We start from the raw sequence: 27,338 nt of genomic DNA on the forward strand, positions 1-27,338 counted from the left end.
TTGCCCTGTGAGGAGCAGGGAATCCAATTCTGCTGGAGGGCGTCATCACTTCTGGGGTTCGTCCTTTTTTTTGGACTCCCCAAAGAGAAAGAACAAGACCACTAGGTGTTTTCATACATGCATGTGTATGCATACCTGCCCTGTCACACGTACCCGTCAGTGAAGTTACTGTGGGCCTGGTGACAAGTCACACTGCCTGCATGATGAATTTGGGTGAATCTAGGAAGGGCGAAGGGTGAGATGGGGTGGAATGGGAGAGGATGGGTTCTTTATGGCATCATCATAGTGGTGTGTGTCTGTGAGTGTGTCTGTGAATGCATGTTTGTGTGTGAGAGTCTGTGTTATGTGTGTGTATTTGCGAATGTGTCTGAATGTGTGTGAGTACATGTGAGAGTGTGTGTATCTGAATGTGTGAGTGTGTGGGTGTGCGAATGCATGTGTGTCAGCCTACGAGTGCGTGTCTGAGTGTTTTAGTGTCTGAATGTGTGAATGTCAGTATCTGAATGCGTGTGTGTGTGTATATCTGTGTCAATGTGTGTGTATCTGAGTGCATGTGTCAGTGTGAATGTGAGTCTGTGTGTTGGTGTGTGAGTGCGTGTGTGTGTGCATGTGAATGAGTGCATGTGAGTGCAGATGTGTGTGTATCTGTATGGATGTATGAGTGCGTGTGTATCGGAGTGCGTGTCAGTGTGAATGTGTCTGTGTCTGTGTGTGTGTCACTGTGAATGTGAATGTGAGTATAAGTGTGAGCATGTGTGTGTGTATATGTGTGAATGTGAGTCTGTGTGTGTCTGTATGTCTGTGAATATGTGAGTGCGTGTGTGTATGAGTGCATGTGTGTGTGTGTGAGTGCAGGTGTGAGTGTGTGTGCATGTGAGTGCATGTGTGTGCATGAGTGTGAGACTGCGTGTTTGAGTGCAAGTGTGAGTGTGCCTGAGAGTGAGTGCGTGTGGGAAACTGCACGTGTGAGTGCGAGTATGAGTGCGCGTGTGCGTCTGTGACTTTGGGTGTGTGCACATGAGGGTTACACAGCGAGAGCTATGGCTCGCTTCATGCATACTCCTTAGGAGGGAGAAAGGCATAGAGAGAAATGAGAGATTGAAATAAGTGAAAAGTGGAACAAAAGGATGAAAAGGGAAAAATGTCATGCATGCCATCCTAGAGTATGAAATGGTTTCATTTGACTGAAATAATTGTTTCTCAAATTCTTCCCGAAATGCCTTCCTTAATACGCAGAAAGAAACGTCCTGTGAGAAGCGGCCAGCAGGTGTCATCAGAAGGCTGCGCTTGATTTGTTTCATTATTGTTCTCAAAAAGTATTTTAATTTCTTTCTTGAAACATTTCTTTTTCTTTTAAATCATAGGCAGAGAACGATTTCAGTTTGAGCATGACTTTGTTTTGTCACAGTTTCTGGGTGAATTAATAATTTATAGGTAAAAATGAAGATAATAAAGCTGCAAGGAACTTATGTTTGCAGTCAAGGGACAACTGCTTGAGTGTTTGGGTAAGATGGATACTTGGGGAAACTTGGTGGTGCAGTGAAGAGGTGTGTGCAGTGGAAAATGGTGATTTGAATAGGAAATGTAATGCTTTAAGAAGACTGGGTTTAATAACACATCCCATTATTTGAGTCTAGATACTTGCCATGTCTTCTCAATCTTGAAACCTTACTGTGGGAAGAAATCTGAGGCTCATTCTACTTCTCCACTGGGTTACAAGCACTGGTACTTTGAGAGGGAAGGAGATCACGGCTTCCTCTGAGAGCTGGGAGTGAGTCCTCTGCCAGTTTTCGCTGTGTTCGGGAGAGAACCAGAGGGGCTTTCTGGTTCATGGTAAGCTTTCAGTTCATGTTTGTTAAGTGAATAACATGAAATCTGCCTCAGAACAGTAAGTCCTTAAACTGTCCCAATTGGATGATTTTTGAATTCTTCTTTAACAAAGACCTGTTCCGGCTCCGTTGGTAATACGCTACTTGTTCTAGTAACCGTTTCCAGTGAATTAAAAACAATTTTTACATCAGCATAAACTTTCTCACCTGCTGAATCCCTTCTAGATGGCTTTGAGATACCTATTAAACTACTTCACACCCCTGCTTACTGATGTCATTCTAGTTCTGGACCGTATTACTGAAACTCTTACACTGAGCTCTTTCTGCCTCTAGATTGTCTCTGCCTTCAGTATGTCTTGCATCTTGAAAAATTAATCTTCCTAAAGCAGGACTGTGTCTCAGTGACTCGCCACTGGCACCACTGAATAAAATCCAGCTCTTAATATGGAGCCTTCTGTGATCTGGACCTGGTCGACCAGCTGCCAGTTTTCTAAGTCTGTGGTAGAAAGCCAGCGCTGTGGCCCTCTGGATGGCCGAGAACTTTCTTACATGCTCGTGGTTTGTGTTTTAGGGCTTTGCCCAATCGCTGCCGTCTCCTTGAGATATTTAACTATTCCTACTTGCCCCCTCAACAAAAGACAAACGGTTTTAGTTTCCTCAAGGTTAGGCTCAATTGATATTTGTGCTATCTGAGTTAAATACTCTACTTGGGAGTATGATTCCTTGCTCACGTATACTGCTGTAGATCTTAGTTTGCATCGTGTACATGATCATGGATGGCCTTGTATTGAGGTCCTTAGTGCGTATGTCCTGTGGCCCCCACAGAATCTTCTCTCAATGCATGAGTGCATTTGTATCACTACAGTTCCTTTCATGTGGTAGGCTTTCAATGTCTATTTGTTGAATGTTTGTTGTTATTTCTTGATATAGTGAGATGTTGGGTTATTTCATTAATTTAGAAATTCAGTTGTGTTCGGTTATTTCATTAATTTAGAAATTCAGTTGTGAAATAACAAATGCGGAAACTTTTTTTCCTTTTGTTTTAGAATTCTTGGAGCCATTATTTAGAAGATGAAGGCTCTAATTATTTTGCTTCTGAGCATTCATGTAGTTGTCATTCTTTTTGTCTGTAAAAACATGAGTCAGATGCCCTCAACAGAATGTTCACTCTAAGCAAATGTGTGTATGTGTGTGTGTGTGTGTGTGTGTGTGTGTGTACGTCTTCCGTAAGTAATGTAGTGTTGTGTGTTCCCTTTATGTATTTGGAAGGTGGAACTCCTGCTGGTGCCTAGTAAAAGGGACAGCCGTGTGCTGCAGCGTTGTTTGCAGATGAAGAGGTGGTAGACTGGGCATTGAAAGGGAGTTCCTGCTGTTTTAGGCTAAGCATTAAAATACTTAGCAAAACTTCTGTTACAGGGTTTTTAAACATTGTCTGTATAGATATAGACATACGCAAAAGTTGATAGAATAGTATAATGAATCCCCATGTGCTTGTCACTCAGCTTTGATTGTTATCACATAACTTCACCACTTCCCTCTCCTGCACTATTTTAAAGTTTGTGCAGGCATTTTTTATTTCACCTGTAAATACTTAGATATTAGACATTTCTTATATCACAATGAGGCATTCATTCATTCTAGTACCTTGCAAGTGCTTGGAACTGTTCTAGGCTCTTGGGATATATGACTGGATAAAATAAATCATGCCTTTACAGTGTAGCACGGAGAGACAGAAAATAAACTAGACACATAAATAACCATAACAGAAAAAGTATTGATTTCATCAGAATTTAAAACTTGTTTATCAAAGACACCATTAATCAAATGAAAAGGGAGAAAATGTTTGTTAAACATATATCTAACAAAGGATTTATATCCAGAATACATAAGCAGTTCAATAATAAAACAACCAAATTAAGAAACAGCCAAAAGACTAACAAAGCACATCAAAAAGTATTCAGTGCCATCACTAGGCATCGGGGAAATGGAGATTAAAGCCATACACACTGGAGTGACTAAAATTTAAAAGACTGATACCAAATGTTGGTGAGGGTGTGGGTCAAACAGAATTCTTATACATAGCTGCTAGCAATGCAAAACAGTACAGGCACTTTGAAAATCAGTCAGGCAGTTTCTCATGAAGTTGGACGTCCATCTACCCTATAACCCAGCAGTATCACTCTTGGATATTTACACAAAAGAAAAAATACGTTTGTAAAAACACATGAATGTTCTTGCTCAAGTATACTGCTGTAGATCTTAGTTTGTATTATACACATGATCATGTATGGCCTTGTATTGAAGTCACTGGTGTGTATGTCATGTGACTCCCACAGACTATTATCTCAGTGCGTGAGTGCATTGGTAGCACTGCCGTTCCTTTCATTTGGTAGGTGCTCAGTACATATTTGTTGAACTGAGAATAGTCATAGCAGCTTTCTTGTAATAGCAACAAAAGGAAACAGCCCTAATGTATATCAGCAGAATTGTGGTGTATCTGTTGAGTATCCTATAATCCAGCAGTGCAGTGGAACACACTTCTAACACATGCAGCAAAAGCCTCAGGCTGAGCCGAAGAGGCCAGAGCCCCCTTCCCCCACAGAGCGTATTGCATGGTTCCATTTTACTAGACCAGGCAAAACTAAATGATTGTGGAAGAATTCTGAACAGTGGTTGCCACGGTGGAGGGTTGGTGTTACCAGGGACCAACTGTGAAGGTGCATGAGGCATCTTGCTGGAAGGAGGGCAGGGCTCTGTATCTTGATAGGGATTCCTGGGAGGTCACCTCTGCAGATCTCTGGGCCTCTTTTTCTCTCCACTTTTCTTCTCTCCTTTGTTTTATCCTCAACTTATAATGCCCCTCCTTGTGCTATGGCCTGTGTACTTTGTCAGGCAGTAAGCCGGGCTCACCTAGTGTGTTCGTCTCAGGAATCACTGTCCTTTGGTGTCTGATGTTGACTGTCTTGCACTGTTGCTTCGTAGGTTTTATTTCCTTTTTTTTTAGTAGTTTCAAACATGAGAGTAAATCCAGTCCCTGGGACTTGATCTTGACCAGAAGCAGCTGCCCTGGATTGGACAATGTATCTGTTTTAAGCAATGTGTTGTCTTGACGTCTCATCTCTTATAGTATAAGCTCTCACAGGACTTAGATTTTGGGTGGTGTTTGCTGTATATCCAGCATCAACAAGCAAGAATACTTGGCATACCGTAGGCACTAAGTGAAGGTTTTGAAATGGGGTGCATGATTCTTTTGTACTTCCTTTCCTCCCTTTACTCTTCAATTGCAGATGTTGAATAGCAAACCAATGCTTTATGGAAAAGAGTATTTCTGGTTTTTTTTTTTCCTTTGTTTTTGGTTAGAGATAGGGTTTCGCCCTGTTGCCAGGCTGGTCTCCGACTCCCAGGCTCAAGTGATCTGCCCACCTTGGCCTTCCGGAGTGCTGGGATTATAGCCGTGAGCCACTGTGCCCAGCCAAAAGAGCATTTCCTAAGGATCCTTTGCGAACACCGGTCTCTTGATTCTTTATAAACGAAGGGTTCTGTAATCAAATAAGGTTGGGAAGTTCTTGTGTACCGAGAAATCCTGTGGTAAAGAAATGTTTGTTCAGCTTGTCTGCCTTCCTTCTTTCCTTCCTTCCTCCCATCCCTCCCCTCCCCTCCCCTTCTTCCCTCCCTCCCTTCCCTCCCCTCCCCTCCCCTCCCCTTCTTCCCTCCCTCCCTTCCCTCCTTCCGTCTGTCCTTCTTTCTCTCTCTCTCTTTTTTTTTGTTTTTGGAGACGGGGTCTCACTCTGTTGCCCAGGCTGGAGTGCAGTGATTCAGTCGTAGCTCACTGCAGCCCAAACTCTGAGGCTCAAGTGATTTTCCTACCTCAGACTCAGTAGCTGGGACTTACAGGTTCACACCACCACAGCTGGCTAACAAACTAGCGTTTTCTAAACTTATTTGACCAGGGATGTTTTATTCACTTAAAACACACCTACTCATAGAATTTATACTTTCTGGAACCTGTTCTGAAGGAATGTATCTGAACTAATGTTGAATATCTTATAAGTGCGATAAAACCAGGTATATTTATCTTTTTACTCTTTTTCAAATATTTTTATGTTATAGGTAATATATGACAATTTATATATTTTAAACAACTTTATTGAGATATTTGCAGTTCAGTGGATTTTAGTATTATAATCTATTCATGGATGTGTGCCACTTTCACCAGAGTACATTTTAAAACATTGTTATCACCTCAAAAAGAAACCTCTTTCCTTTTAGCTCTCATCCTCCATTCTGCCTGCCTACCTGCAGCCCTGAGAAATCAAGGGCTATTTTTCTGTGTGTATAGATTTCTCTATTCTAGACATTCCGTGTAAAAAGGAATCATACAGTGCATGACCTTCACTTGGCATGATGTTTCTAGGGCCTCCGCATTGTGGTATGTTAGTACTTCATTTTCAATTTTATTTTTACTCATCGTATTTTTAGAGACAAGGTCTCTGTCTGTGTCATCCAGGCTGGAGTGCAGTGGTGTGATCATAGCTCAATGCAGCCTTGAATTCCTGGGCTGAAGAAATCCTCCTGCTTCTGCTCCAGAGCTAGGACCACAGGCACTTGGCACTGATTTTATTATTTTTTATTTTTGTAGAGTTGGGGTCTTGCTATGTTGCCCAGGCTGGTGTCGAACTACTGGACCCAAGCCATCCTCCCTCCTTGGCCTCCAAAAGCATTGGGAGTATAGGCAAAACCTACTATGCCTGGCCAATACTTCATTCTTTTTTATGACTGAATAATATTTCATTGTGCGGATACCATATTTTCTTGATACAGTCATCCGTTGATAAACATTTGGGTTGTTTCTACCTTTTGGCTATTATGAATAAATACTGTAATCAGCATTTGTATACAAGTTTTTGGGTGGATATGTATTTTCGTTTCTCTTGGGTGTGTATACCTCAGGGTAGAATTACTGTACTATATGCTAGCACCATGTTTAATTGTTTAAAGAACTGGTAGACTGTTTTCCAAAGTGGCTGCACCATTTTACATTCCCATTAGTAGTGTTATGAGGGTTCCAGTTTTTCCACATTCTTGCCAACACTTGTTATCTGATTTTTTGAGTATAGCTATCTTAGTGGGTTTGAAGTGGTATCTCCTTGTGGGTTTGATTTGCACTTCTTTAGTGACTACTGATGTAGAGTATATTTTCATATGCGTATTATGTATATTTTCAATGAAGAAATGCATTTTGTATTCTTTACTCATTTTAAATTGATTTATCTTACAATTGAGTATTGAGTAACAACAGTTTTTAAAATATATTCTAGATGCAAGTCCCTTATCAGATATCTGATTTGCAAAAATGTGTTCCCATTCTGTGGGCTCTGTTTTCACTTTCTTGATAGTGGCCTTTGAAGCATAGTGTCTTTTGAAGTTTTTAATTTTGATGAAGTTCAGTTTACTTGTTTTTTTCTCTTGTTCATGCTTTCAGTGTCCTACATTATAAGTATATTTTTGTTACCCTATTTTAGCTGAGTCAAAGCAATAGGCTTCATTTGATTTGTCAATGTTATGGAAAAAATAGCTAAAATAGTTTAAAATAGTTATCATTAGCCTCGAGACTATAATATGTTGATGCCTTTTTATTAACGTGGAATCAAGTGGCATTTGGCTGAAAATTCCAATCATGGTGTAAAGTAAATGGAAAATGATATGTTTTAATTGAATTAAATAGCATAATGAAAAATAAAATCAATATTATTGATTTCAAGGCATTTTATTCAATAAAATTCTTTTTTTCCTCAAAATTTACTCCATTAATTCTACTCTACCACTGACATTTCCCTTTGCCATTAACCTTCAGACAATATAAAATGACTGTTAGATGAGGAAATTAATGATTGACAGCTGGACTAGAAGTGGCTTTTCATTGGTAAAAGAGCTTGAGCATGAATGGTGATATGTAATGAGATTATATGTGTTGTTCATTGGAATATATTTAGAAAAATCATGTAAAGCTCTTTGCTTTAGGAGACGAGGATGAAACTGGTTGGTTTTTTTTTTTTGTGATACAGAGCCTCGCTCTGTTGTCCAAGCTGGAGTGCAGTGGCGTGATCTCGGCTCACTGCAAGCTCCACTTCCCGGGTTCACACCATTCTCCTGCATCAGCCTCCCGAGTAGCTGGGACTACAGGTGCCCACCACCATGCCCGGCTAAATTTTTTTGTATTTTTAGTAGCGACGGGGTTTCACCGTGTTAGCCAGGATGGTCTCCATCTCCTGACCTCATGATCCGCCTGCCTTGGCCTCACAAAGTGCTGGGATTACAGGCATGAGCCACGGAGCCCGGCCAAAACAGTTGTTTTAAAATTATGTTTCCTTTATATAGGACTTGGGCTTCTATTAGGGGTTAAGGAGGGGAAGGCCTTACTTCTAGACTTCCGTCACAGCAGTTTCGTTTTAATATATTTTACAGAGTAGGAGCTCATTGAGATGTATTTTGAAAGGAGAGCTTCTCTCTCTCTCTCTCTCTCTCTCTCTTTTTTTTAAAGGATAGTAAATTGGAATATACTGGTACAGAGAATTGAAATATGGGAGTTTTTCTGCAAGCTTGTTGAGAAATCACTTTTTCTACCAAAGATATCATAGTATTTCTTCCGGAGTCAACGATAGGGTGACGTGGTGTTCCTAAAATCCTACTTCATACTTTTTAGTAAAAGACTTTAGAGATGTAATCAAATGCATCTCAGTATAAAGGGCGTTTCATTGGGGCTAACTTCATGATACTTTTTCATGTAGTTTTGGACTAACACGTGTGTCTTTATACTCAGCACTTCATACCATGTTTGTTTACTTCACAGGTTATGAGTGCCAGCGAGCCTCCTTGGATAGAAGCATCGTCAGCACTTTATTAATGATGGATAGTGAGAATAAACCTGAAAACGACGAGGATGGAAAGATAAACAAAGAAGCACAAGACTTGACAAAGCTTTCATCCCATAATGAAGATGGTGGGCCTGTGTCTGGTGTGACAGCAAGTTTCCCTGAGAATTCTATGGGCAAAAGAGGTTTTTCAGAATCATCGAACTTTGATAGTGTTGTTACAGGAGAAGACATAAATAAACATGCTTCCAAACGTAGGAGATTAGATGAGGCAGAGCCCCTTAAATCTGGAAAGCAAGGTGTTTGTCGATTAGAAACTTCTGAGAGCTCAGTCACAGAAGAGGGTATTGCATTAGATGAAACAGGAAAGGAGACCTTTCTGAGCGACGGCACAGTTGGAGGCACGTGTCACCCAAATGCCCTTTCCCCTTCTCACAATTTTAGCACTATTGATGTTGTTTCTCTGAAAACAGACACTGAAAAAACATCTGCTCAGGAAATGGTTTCCCTTGATCTGGAAAGAGAATCGCCTTTCCCCCTGAAAGAAATTAGTGTTAGTTGTACCATGGGGAATGTAGATCCAGTTCTCAAGTGCAGCATCTGTGGGCATTTGTTTTCTTCTTGCTCTGACTTGGAAAAACATGCTGAGTCTCACATGCAGCAGTCTAAGGAACATACCTGTTGTCACTGCAGCCACAAAGCAGAGAGCAGCTCAGCGCTACATATGCATATCAAACAAGCACATGGGCCACAGAAGGTCTTTTCTTGTGATCTTTGTGGTTTTCAGTGTGCAGAAGAAAACCTGTTGAATGCACATTATCTTGGCAAAACACATCTCCGTCGTCAGAATCTGGCTGCTCGTGGAGGATTTGTACAGATCTTAACAAAACAACCTTTTCCTAAAAAATCATGTACAGTGGCAACAAAAAATGTTCCCTCAAAACCAAGAACTTCTAAACCAATAGCAAAGAATAGTGATTCGAAAGGATTACAAAATGTGGGAAGCAAATTTAAAGATTTCAGAGGAAGTATTTCTAAACAAAGTGGTCGTAGCAGTGAGCTTCTTGTTGAAATGATGCCTTCCAGAAATACTTCGTCACAGGAAGTAGAGATTGTTGAAGAAAATGTTACTTCCCTTGGTGTAGCTCAGAATCCTGAAAACCAGAGTAAAAAGCTAGACACCTTAATAACCTCAGAGGGTCTCTTAGAGAAATTGGAATCTACCAAAAATACCCTGCAGGCAGCAGCACACCGTGTCAGTGTAACCTCGAGGCCAAGACCCGAGCGAAATATTCTCGTGTTGGGTAATAGCTTTCGTCGACGAAGCAGCACTTTCACCTTGAAGGGCCAGGCAAAGAAAAGGTTTAATCTTTTGGGAATTAAAAGAGGCACAAGTGAAACTCAGAGGATGTATATGAAACACTTGAGAACACAGATGAAAACACACGATGCAGAATCAGTGCTGAAACACCCGGAAGCGAGCAGCAGCGTACAGAGGCTGTGTGTGACTACCTCAGAAACCCAGGAGGTGGAGCAGGGCCGGGGGAGCGCCCGTCCTCTGGACTCTGGGCTGGACTCCCTGACAGTGAAGCCAGCTTCTGACTGTCAGACGTTGTGTGCTTGTACGGACTGTGGGCAAGTAGCTACAAATAGGACAGATTTGGAAATCCATGTGAAAAGGTGCCATGCCAGAGAGATGAAATTTTACTGCCATACTTGTGACTTTTCCAGTATGTCAAGAAGGGACTTAGATGAACATTTGCGCAGTAACCAGCATCAGCAAACTGCTTCTGTCCTGAGTTGTCAGTGTTGTTCATTTATATCCTTGGATGAAATGAATCTTAGAGACCACATGAAGGAAAAGCACAATATGCATTTTCTTTGCACCCCTTGTAACTTGTTCTTTTTGTCTGAAAAAGACATGGAAGAACACAAAGCCACCGAGAAGCATCTTAGTTCATTGGTTCAACCAAAGACTTTGCAATCATCTAACAGTGATTTGGTTTTACAGACTTTACCTTTAAGTACTTTAGAATCAGAAAACTCAAAAGAGTCTGTGGATGACTCAGGAAAAGCATCTCAGGAAGAACCTGTGAAGTCCAGGGTAAGCCATGGTAATGAAGTGAAGCATTCCAGTAAGCCTCAGTTTCAGTGTAAGAAGTGTTTTTATAAGACAAGATCTTCTACTGTTCTCACGAGACATATAAAGCTTCGGCATGGTCAAGACTATCATTTTCTTTGTAAAGCTTGTAATCTTTATTCATTGAGCAAAGAAGGAATGGAGAAACACATTAAAAGAAGCAAGCATCTTGAAAATGCTAAGAAAAATAATATTGGCTTAAGCTTTGAAGAATGTATTGAAAGGGTATGTATAGGTGCAAATGATAAAAAAGAAGAGTTTAATGTTTCTGGAAATGGAAGGATTGAAGGCCATGTAGGTGTGCAATTACAAGAGCATTCTTATCTTGAGAAGGGCATGCTGGCGCCTAAGGAACTGTCACAGTCTGGTGGTAGCACCAAAGATGATGAATTAGCTTCAACCACTACTCCAAAGAGAGGGAGACCTAAAGGTAACATCTCACGGACGTGTTCACACTGTGGTCTTTTGGCCTCTAGTATTACAAACTTGACTGTTCACATTAGACGAAAACACAGTCACCAGTATAGTTATTTATGCAAAGTGTGTAAGTATTACACTGTAACTAAGGGAGATATGGAACGTCATTGTGCCACCAAGAAACATAAAGGACGGGTAGAAATAGAAGCAAGTGGAAAACACAGTTCAGATATCATTGTTGGCCCTGAAGCGGGTAGCCTTGAAGCTGGTAAGAAGAATGCTGGCTCAGCAGTGACCATGTCAGATGAACATGTTAACAAACCTGCTGAGTCACCCACCTCTGTTTTACAAAAGCCAGATCATGGAAACTCAGTTGAAGCCGAAGTTGAAAGTGTATTTCATTCTCTAGATGGAGAAGTTAACAGCCATCTTCTTGATAAAAAGGAGCAAATATCTTTAGAGCCAGAGGACTTCGCCCAGCAGGGGGATGTGTACTCCCAGAGAGATGTTACAGGCACAGGTGAGAATAAGTGTGTGCACTGTGAGTTTAGTGCTCACTCCTCTGCTTCTCTAGAGCTGCATGTAAAACGGAAACATACAAAAGAGTTTGAGTTTTATTGTATGGCATGCGATTACTACGCGGTGACTCGTCGCGAGATGACCAGGCATGCAGCAACAGAGAAACACAAAATGAAAAGGCAGTCTTATCTCAACTCTGCTAATGTAGAAGCAGGTTCTGCAGACATGTCCAAAAACATCATTATGCCTGAGGAAGAGCATCAACAAAATTCTGAGAAATTTCAGATAATTTCAGATCAACCATCTGATACCCTTAAATCTAGAAATGCTGCAGATTGCTCTATTTTAAATGAGAATACTAATTTAGATATGTCTAAAGTGCTCTGCGCTGCTGACTCCGTAGAAGTTGAGACTGAAGAAGAATCTCATTTCAATGAAGACCATTCCTTTTGTGAGACTTTTCAACAGGCTCCTGTCAAGGATACAGTTAGGAAACCTGAGGAGATGATGTCCCTTACTATTTCCTCAAACAATGGCTCCCCAAGCAGATTTCAAAATGAAAATTCAGGAAGCTCTGCTTTAAATTGTGAGATAGCAAAGAAAAACCATGAGGTATCAAATGATGCAGGTGAGCTGCCTGTCCATTGTGAGGGTGAAGAAGGAAGTGCAGGAGATGGCGGAGTTGTTGTCTCCCACAGACACCTGTGCCCTGCACTGCTCGATGGGGAGCGCTCGGCTGAAAGCCCTGCACTTGTTGTGACAAGAATAACCAGAGAACACGGAAATCTGGAGAGCGGGGGTCAGAACAAAGTTGCGCGTGGTCATGGTTTGGAAGACTTGAAAGGTGTCCAAGAAGATCCCACTTTGGAGAATAAGGAAATTCTGATGAATTCACAAGATGAAACAGAAATTATTTTGGAGGAGGATGGCCCAGCTTCTGATAGCACAGTTGAAAGTAATGACGTCTATGAAACTATCATTAGTATTGATGATAAAGGGCAGGCCATGTACAGTTTTGGCCGGTTTGACTCCTCCATAATAAGAATAAAGAATCCTGAAGATGGTGAGTTGATAGACCAGTCTGAAGAGGGCTTGATAGCAACCGGAGTGAGAATTAGTGAACTGCCCTTGAAAGACTGTGCTCAAGGTGTGAAAAGGAAGAAATCTGAAGGCAGTTCCCTTGGTGAGTCTACACGAATTCGCTGTGACGATTGTGGCTTCTTAGCAGATGGACTGAGTGGACTGAACGTTCACATAGCCATGAAGCATCCTACTAAAGAGAAGCACTTCCATTGTTTACTCTGTGGAAAGTCATTCTATACCGAAAGCAACCTTCACCAGCATCTGGCTAGTGCCGGCCACATGAGAAATGAGCAGGCCAGTGTGGAAGAGCTTCCGGAGGGAGGGGCCACCTTTAAATGTGTCAAGTGCACAGAGCCCTTTGATTCTGAACAGAATTTATTTCTACATATTAAAGGACAGCATGAGGAATTGCTACGGGAGGTGAATAAGTATATAGTGGAAGACACTGAGCAAATCAACCGCGAGAGGGAGGAAAACCAGGGAAACGTCTGCAAGTACTGTGGGAAGATGTGTCGAAGCAGCAACTCAATGGCCTTCCTGGCACACATTCGCACTCATACAGGTATGTAGCTCTGCAGCAAGCCGAGTCAGTGAGGACGCTGGGCCATTTGTTCCCATCCAGATAATGCAGCCCTACCTGTGGCTGCTCATTGACTTTCCACCCGGTTCACGTTTCGCTGCTGTGTGCTGCTCTGCTTGTCTGTAATAAGTCATTGTTGACACTTAACATTTTTAAGGGTAATTAAGCCCTAGTGATTTGAAAGGCAGGTTAGCTGACAAGTTTCTTTTAATTTTGTCAAAAAGCCTAGTCCCTCTGATGCCTTTTAAAAACTGCTGTCTGTTGCAGCTTTTCAGTTGTTTCTGAGTCCTAATTATTTGGTTTTCCAAAATCTATATTAAGGAGCACCTTATAATTTCAGAAGACATGTTAAGTGACTTTTAAGGAATGGAAATATCAAATTTTCTTACAATATTACAGATGTAAAAATATTCATCAATAGATACTTTATATCCAAAAGTATAACTTCCAGGTAACAAGATTCTATCTTTGTGGGTCAAAATTAGCCACCACTTACCAAAGTTAACATGTGCTGGGGATCTGCTGTTCCTGGAGGGAGCACCTGATTTAGTCTCTGTGCTCTGTCACAGTTAGTGTTCCATTTTAATGTTTAATTTTAGGTGGAAAGTTTTTTAAAAAACATTTTTTTTGGTGGAAAATGCATAAGCTACTGTTCTAAATTTATGTAAAAATTCACTGCACTGTTTCTATAAACCTGCCATACATTCTTTATTTTAAATAGACAGCTTTTCTAAATCATTGTGCTCTGCTTAGACAAGTTCTGTCTTCATGGTTGAATTTATGAGTGGATTTGAATAATAAATTCACATTTCAATGAACATATTTTCATTAAAACTGTAAGGTTTATTTTACTGTACTTTTAAATAATGGCTTATTATTAAAGCTATACTTTAAATTCATACAGTTTTTGAAACTTAGTGCATGGTTACAAGGAAGAAGACAAAAGCCTATGAAGCATTATTACCAGTTTAGGGTGATTAAAGATAGATGAAAGTTTTTCATTGAAGGAAGTAATGGGGCAACCTGCATAAGATTCATCTAAATAAATACAAACATTGTACTTTTGATCCCAAATATTCCCATGCACTGCAGCCGTTTTTGGGGAATAAGTCCAAATGCTTATTTGTTTGCGCTGTTAGTATCTCTCTCAGTGCCTTGTTGCAGCTTTCTTTCTGAAATGATACAGTTTTAGGAATAAGACTTGTTCACATGCGCAGAAAATATGTACTTTCTTAATATGCCCTCTTAAGGCAGATAAAACTGAATAAAACTAAGAGGAAGATGCTAATGGAGCTCTTTTTAGAATTCTTTATGCAACTGTCTGGTCAAGACATGTTGCTTATAATTGATGTGTCCATTACTTGAATTCTCTTGTAATTATAGTCAATAAGTCTTGTAAATGTGTTAAAGCTCACTAAAAGCATACAAATTCAAGAACAGAGTAAGGCTAATAATTTAAAATAATCAATGTAGGCATTTCAGCACTTAATTTCCCTTGTGTGTTGATAGCTGATCATTCTTAATCCATTAAGATTTATTTAGTCGTTTACAATGCAAAATAGGTTTGCACTGGTCACTTGTGCCATTTGAAAATGTCCACCAGGTTAAGTGCAGAATGTAGTCCATTAGTCTTCCTTGACTATATGTATTAATTGCATTTAAAATCAAGTTAATGTGGATGTGAAAGTGAGGTAACTATCAATATGTGACAAAGTAACCCTACTTATATAAGTTACATCATTGATTGTAACATTTAGTAAAAGTTAGCATAGTTTTTTTTTTTTTTTTTAAACATCTTGTGTTGGTCTTATCAGAAAGTACGTTTTTATTGTGCTTTGAAACACTACCAAGAGCCCTGTTCCTGAGGACACAATACAAGTCTACCATTTCAATTTTGCAGGTCATTTTTTGGGGAAGTTGGTCTCCAGGTTTTAATTCAGGGTTTTTTTTCTTGGAGCATCTTAAAATGAATTGCTTTTCACATACTTTGCTTATGTCCATAAAATAGTAATGCAGAGACTATTATTAATGGTTAACTGGAAAAGAGCTTACTCTTCCAATCCCTGTTTTCATATTTTGTGATTTACTATATGTTTTATATAACCTTTTCTTCCTATCCTTAGCAGGATAAAAGCAGCACTATGAGAAATAAATGAGTTTTGGTTATCAAGCATTGTAGGAAAAAGCATCCTAGAGTCCCCCCGTGTGCTTGCTTCTGTGAAGCAATCAACATGACCAGAAAGGGCAGTCTTCCCTTTCACATTACATTAGCAGGACTAAAAAACTTCGTTTTTGTTTCTCCTGCATTGGTCTGTTAAAGCTTTTATTTCATGTAACATGGGCTACTGTTAAGCTACCAGATTGTCTGAAGCCATTCATTTTATGTTTAGAGTGCTCTGGTCACTAATGCCATCTCAAAATGTTCCAGGGAGATAGGGAGTGTGTGACTTCACTAAGAAATTCTGAAGTTAGGGCTGGTAGTGTTTGTAGCTCAATATGTGACAAAGGACAGGCAGCTCAGTAGGAGAGTTAATTTGTAGACTTTAAGCACAGTGACCTCAAATACTTAACATTGTTCACTGCTTCATCTGTGTCCCACATTAGTTGGCTCTTGGTATATCTTGATGAGTGAATAAATGAATGAGCAGGTGAATGAATGAATGAAGCGTTTGAATGTGTTAGGGAGGGTTATAGAATGATGGCTGTGGTCGTTAAATGATCGATAATATACAACTTCCTTCATTCCTTTAAGATCTAAAGGCTTTCATTTGGTATTTTCTCTTTAATGCTAATGGCACATCTATGTATGCATAGCAGTTAGTAACCACTGATGGTTGAGGAGCCCCTGTAGGCCTGAGCGAAGACCTGGATTTTAATGTCTTTGAAATTCTTTCAGTAAAGTAACAAGGTACCGGAAAGATAGAGAGCCTCTTGAGTTTTTCCCTTTGGAAAAACCTTATGGACCAAATGAAAACCAAAAAACCTACTGATACTGAGAATAGTGCTGTTCCAAGGAATGGAACTATTGCAAATAATACTGTTTTTAATAATCAAAATGTACGTGAGAGAAATATTTAGAGATCTGCAATTTTACAATTTTGTCTTACAAATGCTCTGCCTGCATTCATTTTGGAATGTGCATAGCAAACTTAAAAACGGAAATGTTATTAGTTAGGAAAAAAGGCCCCCCCCCCCTTTTTTTTTAATGCAGAGAAGTGTTACCTCTGCTAGCATTTGAATTTTTATGGCACAGAAAGGAGATGTTAACACAGTCTACTCTGAATATAAGATGTGAAGAATAGGCAAGGCCTCCATGATTCTGGGTGAAGCTGTCAACACAGTAACTCATTTATGTATTGTCAGCATGCTGTGCTGTGATCACTGAGACCTGCAGAAACTAGAGTTTTCCACAAAGGAGCCATGTACAGTAAATTGAACACACCAGAGACCCCATGTCCGTTTCTCTGTGGCATCTGTGCCACAGGAGGAGGAGCTAGTCACATGGCAGTGCTGCGTGAGCAGAACGAAAACTCCAACCCATGAGGCCTTTTACATCCATTCACCAAAATTGTAATACAAATATTGGGAGAGGTTGGTCTTCTTTGTTTTGAGTCCTAATATTATTGTTACTTAATAATGTCCTAATGACCCTATTATCTTTAGAGCATTTAAATTCAAAGTATTGGTAAATTGGTTCTTCACACACTTTACAAAGGAATTCTATGTCTTAGTGAAAGGTTGAAAGCAGTGATAGGTTTAGTTGTCTCAGAATCATTTAAATAAACTGTAGTTTCTAACGTGACTGATAGAATGTGAGTACTGTAAGCTGCAGTCTCAACCTGCTTTTGACATTTAAACACATAAACCTGCCTAGATATAACCATTCAGGTGCTAAATATATTTTACATCTACTTCTAACAGCAGAAATGGAAATATTAAGAGATCTGGCTTCATTGTCACTGAACTGTGAAATATTCAACCTTGTCTGCCGGTGCTTAGTGCTGTTGACTTTTTTATTTGTTGGAAGATGAAAATTAAATGCTTCACTTTTTTTGTCAGCTTTTGGGAATTAAATTGAAATTTAAGACTCTAAAATTTTTTACTGAGTACTTCAATTTCAACAAAGTATTCTTGGAGGATTTTTTTTTCCCCCAAGGACACTGCACAAAGGGTTCATTGATCAAATATGATTTGTTGCAGTTTTTTTAATTTGAGCTCTTTTTGTATATTTATTAAAGTTCACATACTTCATGTTCTATCTAACTATAGTAGAGGGAGTATTTCACCATATAAGTACTAAATATGATACGAAAAGTCTGGAAACATACTGTACTGATTTTAAATTGGTTTTTACTATTTTGATTTATTTGAAGATGTAGTGGTTAGAAAGTTTGGAAATGATGTATATACTTTATATCTTAAAAGAGTGTTGTTTCTCATTAATGTGGATAATGATCGTCTGTTAATATGTTCTCCTTTCAGTCTTATCTATTACTGACACTAAATGTGTAGACTTTGAAATAATCTTATTTTCTCATTTTTGAGTCTAGTTTAATATTTATGAAATGATTTAACAAATTTTGTGTGCGTTTTGTGTTCAAATATTTGTCCTTGAAATTAATAACCAAAATGTCAGTTCTTCCAGTTTGTTTAATCATCGATTTTTGACTATAAAAATGACCATAAAAGCATAAAAATTTATCTACTGTATATTTATAAACTGTGTTATTAAAAATATAGATAATAATTTGGGATAAATGTCAGGAAAAAAACCTGAAATATACCATTGTTTTAATGTGGGTAAACTCAAAGCCAGAGAAATATGAGGAAACAAGGAGGTGACCACAGAGAAATGTATTTGATGATAAATATGCTTTTTAAAATATCAGCTGCCCTGTGTGCATTTGTGTTTTAGAAATGTTCCCTTTGAAGTGCTGAGTGACTGTAAGATGTATTTTTGTGAATTGTAAGAAAAATATTTAAAATGATGTAGCTCATCTCATCTACTTAGTACTGCTTAGCAGTCTCACTTTTGAGTTTGAATCTTAGGATTGCTAGTGGAAGTTAGGAAGACTCACTGAAACAAAGTCTTCAGAGTAAAATAATTATGGAATCAGGTCTATTCAACTTATAAATGAATGCAAGTATTCCATTTTGGGTACAGAAATTCTTGATTAGGTTAAAGGTATGATTTAAGATTTAGTCCTCTTTTCTAAGCTATTAGAGATGTATTATTCAAAATCAAATCATATTTTATGTTAAATTTACTCAGGATCAAAACCATTCAAGTGCAAGATATGCCATTTTGCAACAGCTCAGCTTGGAGATGCCAGAAACCATGTGAAAAGGCACCTTGGGATGAGGGAATACAAGTGTCATGTCTGTGGGTGAGTAAACTGGAGACATCTCTGCTGCGTGAACCAGAAGCATGTGCAGGATAGCCATTGTTTCGGAATTCAAAACCGATAGGAGTAAGAGTGGCTAAAATTATGCATGCGTACCCTCCTTTCCATTGTTATGGTAAATTCCTTAAATACAGTTATGACATTCTTCTCCCACTTCTAATCCTGTACTGAAGATGAGCAATTTTATGGGCTACAAGGTCAATTTGAACCTGTAATCTGTAAATTGACTAAATTATAGGATGTTCATTCACATTGCCAGAGAGAACTATAAATTCCATTTAAAGACATAAAAAAAATACATAATATAGCTTTAGGAATGTATAGGTATTTTTTTTTTTCTTTTGCTGTACTGCTTTAATTTTTATCACATTAGTAGCTCTTTGGATCCATTGGACTTATTCTATAAGGAAAACAACAAAAGACTTAATTTCAGATGACTGGTTACTGATTATTACAGGGATGATGCTGAAGAAAAACGGTTGTTATTCATTTTTGTGTAACTTTATTTCAAAACTTATTTCCTTTTTTAGTTAATGGTTCTTTCTCTGAAGAATCATGTACAATGTTTGTCTTTCAAATGTGTTGCATTTAATAGACAGTGCTAAGGTGCCTTAATGCAAAACTAATTAATTTAGCAGAAATGTTTAAAAGGTTTTAAAATGCTACATCATATATGGTATAACATAGGACATTCAGAGGTGGATTTTAATGCCCTACTTCTGATTAAAAGTATATTTTAATGCTGTTATGCTACAGAAATTAATAAGTGCATCATATAAAAATTCTTCATGTGAAACCTGAGAAACTTGACAGTTCTTATGGCTAATTCACAAAATACCACAGGCTTACTTACATTATGCGATGTGCGCGTATTCTATTAGCTTTATTTTTTTTAGTAGAAGATTCTGCTGATTGATAGTACCATGTAAATACGTTTTATGTCAAAAACAAGTTCTGTTATTTGTTGGACAGTACACTTCATCCCAGGATGCAGCTGTGTATTTTGACCCTTAGGATAGTTTTACAAATACCTTTGCAAGCAGTTTTATGAACCATGGTCTGTGATATATTCATTGGCAGAATTGATGGTTCAGTGACTTGCAGCTAAAGTAAATGAAGATGACCCTTTGCCCTAAAGCCCCCTGAAGATCAGTGGGAGAATGAGTTCTGTTACTACTGATTTTAGCTGCAAGGGTCAAGTGTCAAATGGTTCATTTTAATTGCTGTAGGTCTTGGAAGTTTAAAAGATATCTCACTTATTGTTTTTACCATACGAGTTATAGGAAAGGCGGCGGCCCTGACTCCAGTGAAAATTTGCTATTAGGTGGCAGTAAGCAGTTTTTCTCTCATTTCTGAGAAATAAGTAAACAATTTTTGCATACTCTGTCAATAGAGATCTAATTCCATTCATTTTTTAATTAGGGTTACTAAGACCCTGGAAAGAGAAGAAGAAAGCTTTTCACAGAACAGTTTCTAATGTATCTGGTATCAAAAAGAATACATAATTGATTGGTATTAGTTGTATAATTTGAACAGTGCACACCCTGCTCGCTAACTGCTTGCCACATACAACTGAAATATTGTATGAGTAGTTCATATATTTGATCCTGGAGATACAGAATTGTAAATGATTATACATATATTGAGTTTTATACTGCCTTCAGAGAGAGAGAGCTATGTGTATGTGTGCGTATGTAGAACAAGCATTCTAGAGTCCAGAATTGTATTTCTTCGAATTATGACAGCCATTGAATTTCATCAGACTAGGAAATAATAGTTCTCTTTATTTTTTTACAATGAAATTTGATTTAAAAGTTAGGAAGCAATAATTTTAACAGTGACGCTGAAAGTTCTGAAGAATTGCAGTAAACTGAAGAATACTTATTGATCTATGTAGTTGGAACAGAATGGTAGTGAATTAGGTACCCTTCAATGTTGCAGAAAAAGTATCATAGGTTGTTCCGTATTTCATGTGTTTCAAAGGGATAGGGCAGAGTGTGTAGGTTAAAAAGTAAAGTGAAACACATGAAAAAGTGCAAGGATTGGTTATCAGATGACTGGCACTGGAGAGGATTTGTACATTAACTTCACTGACAAAGCCAATTCATTATCATTGATGGCTAAATAATCTTAGAAATGCTCAGTGGACCTATTAGTTCCTGAACATAAGCAGCTCATGCTGCATTTCTTCATTAGCTTTAATTGCTATAAATTTTACCTTTTATAAAATCATGCTTTAAAAGGTGAAGTGATCTTTCAGGAACATTAACTCTGTAATTTTGTCACAAACAGAAGGTCCTGCATTATGTTTTCTTTTCCTTAGTAGTTAATATCTTAGTCTCTGCCTTTTAGAATTTTCTTGATGATGTCTTCATTATTTGAGTTTTAAGGAGTTATTTCTCAAATAGACTTGATCAGTAATTTTAAAAAATTGGGCAGTCACATTTTTAAAGTGAAATTATTACTCAGAATAGTGTACTCTTTTTCTTAGTAACCTCTTGGTTTTCTTGAAGAAGAAAACTCATATTTTATGGTGAAATTGATGGAAGCAACAAACAGTATTGAGCTCAATATTAATGTCTCAGATTATTTGTAATTAACCTCTTTTTCATTAGATGATTTTGGATGCTCATCAACTGCACGTTTTGTGTTTTTCACTAACACATAGTTTTAGGGTTGTGCATTAGCAACACTCTTGACATGAGCTTTTAAAACTACCTTTTAAACTTTTGTATAAGTTGTCTGAACCTAGACTGATTTTTTTTGAATCTTCAGGATCAATTTTAAGATACCATTACCCCCTCTTACCCTGCCCCATTGGCAGATCTTAACTACTGTATATCTTGGGTTTAAGTTAGTTTGACAGAGGAAGCTGAATGTATTAGATGCCTAATTCCTATTAGGTCGTTAGGATTAAGAATTCAGAATTTAAGTTTTGTTTACTCAAGGTTTTACCTGCTCATGTCATGGTAAACATTTCAAAAATGTATTCCTTTGTACTTCATGTTTTAAGTACATGTTATGGATACCTTCACGTTAAGAGCCATTTATTTTACTTTCACTTTTGGGGGAGCATTTTTCCTTTTGAAAAGTAGAGTTTCTTACTTGTTAAAAATATCCAAATGTGATCGAGAGAGGAATTTTATAGAATATAGGTATGTTTATATATAGGCACTTGAATAGTTAACATGAAAATCTGTTATGACTCTGACATAGGGCTTAGTGGGAGAGAAAGTAAGAAATAATAGAAACTATACCTATTTTTTATATTTAATGCTTTTATTTAATAATTTTGTGTTTAGAAAATAGGCCAAGGCCGGGTGCGGTGGCTCAAGCCTGTAATCCCAGCACTTTGGGAGGCCGAGACGGGCGGATCACGAGGTCAGGAGATCGAGACCATCCTGGCTAACATGGTGAAACCCCGTCTCTACTAAAAAACACAAAAAACTAGCAGGGCGAGGTGGTGGGCTCCTGTAGTCCCAGCTACTCGGGAGGCTGAGGCGGGAGAATGGCGTAAACCCGGGAGGCGGAGCTTGCAGTGAGCTGCGATCCGGCCACTGCACTCCAGCCTGGGCGACGGAGCGAGACTCCGTCTCAAAAAAAAAAAAAAAAAAGAAAATAGGCCAAATGCGTATTTTTATTACTTCCATGATCTTTACCTTTATTTCTTTCAGTAGTCAAAAACTTAAAAATCTCAATGACTTATAAAAGTTATTTTAGGCATCATGTCTTGTTAAATGCTTTTAAGTTTAAATTCTTTTAAGTTTATTTTATTCCCTATATACATATAAAATAGTATACCTAGTACTCTGAATAGTGTTTATGCAGTGCATTGTGGTTTAATAGCCTTGGTTAACTTTTATCTCACTTGTTGATTTCTATAGCTTTGTGGTTTGTTTACCTTATGCTTATTATCCCCATTTTACTGATGGGAAACTTAATATTCAAAATGTTTTTAGTGATGTACTTAAATTATTCGACTAGAATGGTAGACCACTGTTTCTTCCTTTTAAGTATTTCTTTTCTTTTTTTCTCCGCCTTTTATAATACCTGTTTTCATTCTTGACTTAACTTTGGTTTGTACTTATTTTTTTCTCTCTAGGTTGTTTTCACTAGCATGTAGTAAATGTAACTTATCTACTTTCTCCTACCATCCACTTTTATTTTCTGCTTTTCCCCAAATTTACATTTTTTTAAAAAATTGCTTGCACATTGCTTTACTTTCATATTCTGATATTGTCTCTCTCTCCCCAACACTTTCTCCGTTTTGTGTCTTCCACTTACAAGTGTTGTTTAAAATAATTTTCTTTTTTCCCACTCATTCATGTGCTGATAATTTATTGCATTTACTTGAGGGTTACAAACTGAACATACTTGTGTAATAGCAAAAGGTAAGTGTCTAAAAAGTATAAAGATTATATCATCCCATTAAGATGAGAGGGATATAATTGATCAATTAGGGTTATTGTTTTTGTTTTGCAGTATTAGTTTTTTTTTTAAGAGTTGTAGAAAACTAATAATTGGTCTGTGATTTCAATAAACCTAAGAAATGATAACCAAGTTTGATATGCCATTATTGAAAAGTGCAGACCCTAGTGTGCATGATTTAGGAGTTGCATTGTTTACTGATTGATTTCCCTAAGTCTTGTCTTGATTCTTGTGTATGGAGTTAAATAGTTGAAATGAATTTACCTCATCAGGAGAGAATAAGGGCATTTTCTAAATCTGTCACATCTGGGTTCATGAAAAGATTCCAGACATTTTAAAATTGTATATTAATGTGCTTATGAACTGTTTATTCCTAGTTGATTTAAGAAACCTTAAATAGAAAGTTACTAATGCAGTAAAACTCTTTGTGTGTGTGTGTGTGTGTGTGTGTGGCATTACCTAGTTTTTGTGCATTAGAAGGGATCTCCATGTAGATGATTATAATGTCACTTTCTGACCTTTGCAGCTTGAATAATTGTAAATCATTGCTTCATAACGTGTCAGAGAATGTCTGTACTAGGCAATTAAATGGCAGAATATAATAGACCAAATTATTGCCTGTCATGTTTTCAACAACACAGTTAGTATTTGAGTTACACTTAATCATTACGTGCATTAGCAACTTCATTGGAATCCAGCTTCAGGCTGAGCATGAAATACATTACATTATTTAAACCTCTAATGGTACAAGTCATTTATTTGTGTTGAAGTCTACAACATGCAGAGTTTCATAAAGCAAGGAACACTTGAGAGCTTAATTTATCCAAATCAAAGTCTAAATGCAGATAAACACAAGTGGCAAAAATTAGTAATTTTTATAGGCTGGAAATATTTAAAAATACGTGGTTGTGGGTAATTGTAGGCAGCAGGAATAAATTAAAATCACTATTTTTAGTCTGCTGTGAGAACTAAAGCTGTGTATATCTAAATCATTAAAAGCACCATGGAATTGCATTTTTAGCTGAACAATTAGTTACACCCATCATATCTATAGATATATCCAAATAAAGTAAGTATTTGGTTTAGCTGGTTGTTTTGGTTAAAGAGATATAGATAGGAAATGTTTATTCTATAATGTGGCATGAATTATGCTTGTAACAGTATAAAGTGCAACATCTCTCAGTTTTGTAAAAAATGTTTAAATTAACATTAAAATGCTCTCCCATTATAAATGGTACATTATATATTTTATCCATATACAATTTTAATATTTTTTGTTGCATATTTTTGTCTTTAGCTTGAAATTTTAAAAATGCTGTGTAATGATTGCTGTCTGTCTTCCTCAGTTAGGAATAAAAAATTAACGTTATTTGTGTATTCCTCTGATGTTAGAATCCTTGAGATACCTTTTACATAGTTTTAAAACTATATAAATGACTTTATTATGGGAAAACCTAAGAGTGATCTTGGTTATAATATTCACATATAAAACTTGTTTTCTCAGAGATCATCCTCGTGTGTTTTCCAGTAAACTGTTTGGTGAAGCCGGGAGAGTGCTGGGGTGTTAGGACAGTAGAGTGGAAACTGAGGCAGCTCCCAGCTCCTCCTCACAGGGGAAGGACAGCTCTTGTCTGTATTATATCCTGGTTTTTCTGTCATTTTCTGTGGTAGTGGTTTTTAAAATTTTTGCCACAGAAGGGTGGCATCATAGATCTATTCCATGGCCAATAAGTATGATCAACCTATTACAAAATAGAAATAAGCTAAACATTATCATTTCTTGGTGTAGTAGTTGAAAACATTGGCTTCTGTGTCTAAAGTTTTTTCCAGTGAAACAATCATGTTCTAGTGACTTAACTCATTGCTTCTTTATTTTTGTTTTAAAGTGACTTCCTTGTGATTTTAAAATGCTATTGTAATGGCTGGGTATGGTGGCTCATGCCTGTAATCCCAGCACTTAAGGAGGCTGAGGTGGGAGAATCGCTTGAGCCCAGGAATTTGAGATCAGCCTGAGCAACATAGGGAGACCCTGTCTTTACAAAAAATAAAAATAATTAGCTGGGCGTGGTGGTGCATGTCTGTAGTTCCAGCTATTTGAGGGGCTGCAGAGGGAAGCTCTTCTGAGCCCAGGAGTTTGAGGCTACAGTGAGCTATGATGGTGTACTGCATTCCAGCCTGGGCAGCAGAGCGAGACCCTGTCTCTAAAAAAAAAAACCTTCTTGTAGAGTCTCAGGATTCTTTAACCTTCCTGATCCCCCAGTAGAATGTAGGAGGGTAGCCGTTCTCCTGGTTTCCTTTGCCTGTTCTGTAAATTTTTTTCTTGTTAACCTTCCTCTCCCTGTTCTGTTTCTTACAGTCCTTTACTTTGTGGATGCTTTTGCTGTTTCTTTTGTGCAAGAACTGGATGAGAAGGGGGTATGAGAAATGTAGATAGAAGGGAAGCATAGCCACTGATTTATTATTTATTATTTCTCATTTGGCAGATTCTTGTGTTTTCTTTTTTCTTTTCTTTTTTTTGTGTGGGTGTGGTGACAAGTTGGGGCTGCCTGTGTTGCGGAAGCCACTCTAGGAGAAGGAGCAAGGCCAAGTGGGAACACAAGGCTGGGAGCATGAGCTCTGCTGAGGAGCAGAAGGAAAATCTTTTCGCACAGGCAGGTTGTCTTTGAGTTGGGTCTTAAAGGAGGAGGGGCTATTCACAAGGCACATTTGGACGTTTTTCACACAGGGCGAACACGGGGGAAGCACAGAGATTTGGAAGAGCACTGCAGGCAGTTTCTGAAGTGTATGTGACTAACTGGGAGAAGTGAGGATTAAACAAACATCTGTTGAATGTCAGTATGTGCCAGCACTGTGTTAGTCTTTAGGGTTAAAAAGGTCAAAACAACACCTGCCTCAAATGGAGGCAGCTTAGGTCAAGAAATGCCAAGTCTCCCTAGCTGCTTCAGAAACCTTGCTTGGGCTGGTCACATTTGATATGCAGCAACTGGAAGTTAGGCAGATGAGCAGGGGCAGCCCATTCCAGGCAGGGGTTGCAGCGGGATCAACCATGGCCTGTGGGATATGCACGAACTACAGGGCAGTCAAGACTGCTGGAGGCTGGATTGTGAAGCCAGGTGGACAGTTCCAGGGACAATTGGGTGAGGTGGGCAGGGGTCAGGTCACAGAACTGGGCCTTGCTGAGGTGTTGAGTGCTGGCCTTTCCCTCTGCTTTCCATCGCTTGTCTTTTCACTTGTCTTTCTCCCCAGTTTTCTGGACTGTGTGGAGGCAGTAAAGAGAGAAGTGGAAAGCCTGGTGGGAAATGAGTTGCTGCTTCAGAATCAAGGGGCATGGGAATTGGTCAGGGAGAATTATTTTAAGAGAATTTCTCTATTTGTAATTTTAATTAAGGATGCTACTGATTTTGGATAATTGTAATGAAAACAGGTTGATAACTGATTCATATAACTTAATACAGCATAGTTCCAAATAATAATTGAGGACATATTCAGTTATGTAGCCGTGCTACCTATATCCACGTATAACTAATACCATGGTACCAGAGGCTGTAATTGTTTCCATACTTGATCCTCTGGATGGGCAATGTCAGCTGGGACAGGAAACCATTAATTTTTTAAAAGTGTGTACTGTGTAGTAATCTACTTACTTTCCTACATCTCAGTCCTGGGTACTTGTCTTGTTTCTGACCGCTCCAGTGGTCTGTGTGTCTGGAGTGTTCTCCCCTCCGCACCCTCGATCCACTTTTCTTCTGAGACCCTGTCTCCTCTTTCCCCTGCCTTAGCGTTAGTATACCAAAGTCTGTTGTCTAAGTAGCAAAGTACTGAGAAAAAGCAGTCCCAAGTACTGTAGAATATGCCACTATCTAGATAACGAATTTTTAGAAAGTTATTTTTGGTTTGCTATTTCCACTGAATTCTAAAGAGTCCTGATTGCTGCTGAGGTGCTATAAGAATATATTGAGCTGGGCTCGAGGGATGGTTGTTTTTGAAGGACCAATGAAGTGTTAATTTGCATCATCATTACGCTGTCACCATTACATGTGTTAATGGGGAACTGGAAAATTCGTA

The 27,338-nt window shown here is 38.3% G+C and overlaps 1 protein-coding gene across 1 annotated transcript in view; it reads left to right on the top strand.

Moving 5' to 3' along the window:
* The window catches only part of ZNF407 (zinc finger protein 407), a 476,207-nt gene that overhangs the window by 26,039 nt on the left and 422,830 nt on the right, over positions 1–27,338 (top strand). The window contains 2 exon segments of the mRNA XM_010356708.2: positions 8,680–13,422; positions 18,713–18,827. Coding sequence (XP_010355010.2) covers positions 8,733–13,422; positions 18,713–18,827 — 4,805 coding nt within the window. The 5' untranslated portion in view covers positions 8,680–8,732.

This window comes from Rhinopithecus roxellana, chromosome 21 (assembly GCF_007565055.1).
Source record: "Rhinopithecus roxellana isolate Shanxi Qingling chromosome 21, ASM756505v1, whole genome shotgun sequence".
NCBI classification, from domain to species: Eukaryota; Metazoa; Chordata; class Mammalia; order Primates; family Cercopithecidae; genus Rhinopithecus; species Rhinopithecus roxellana.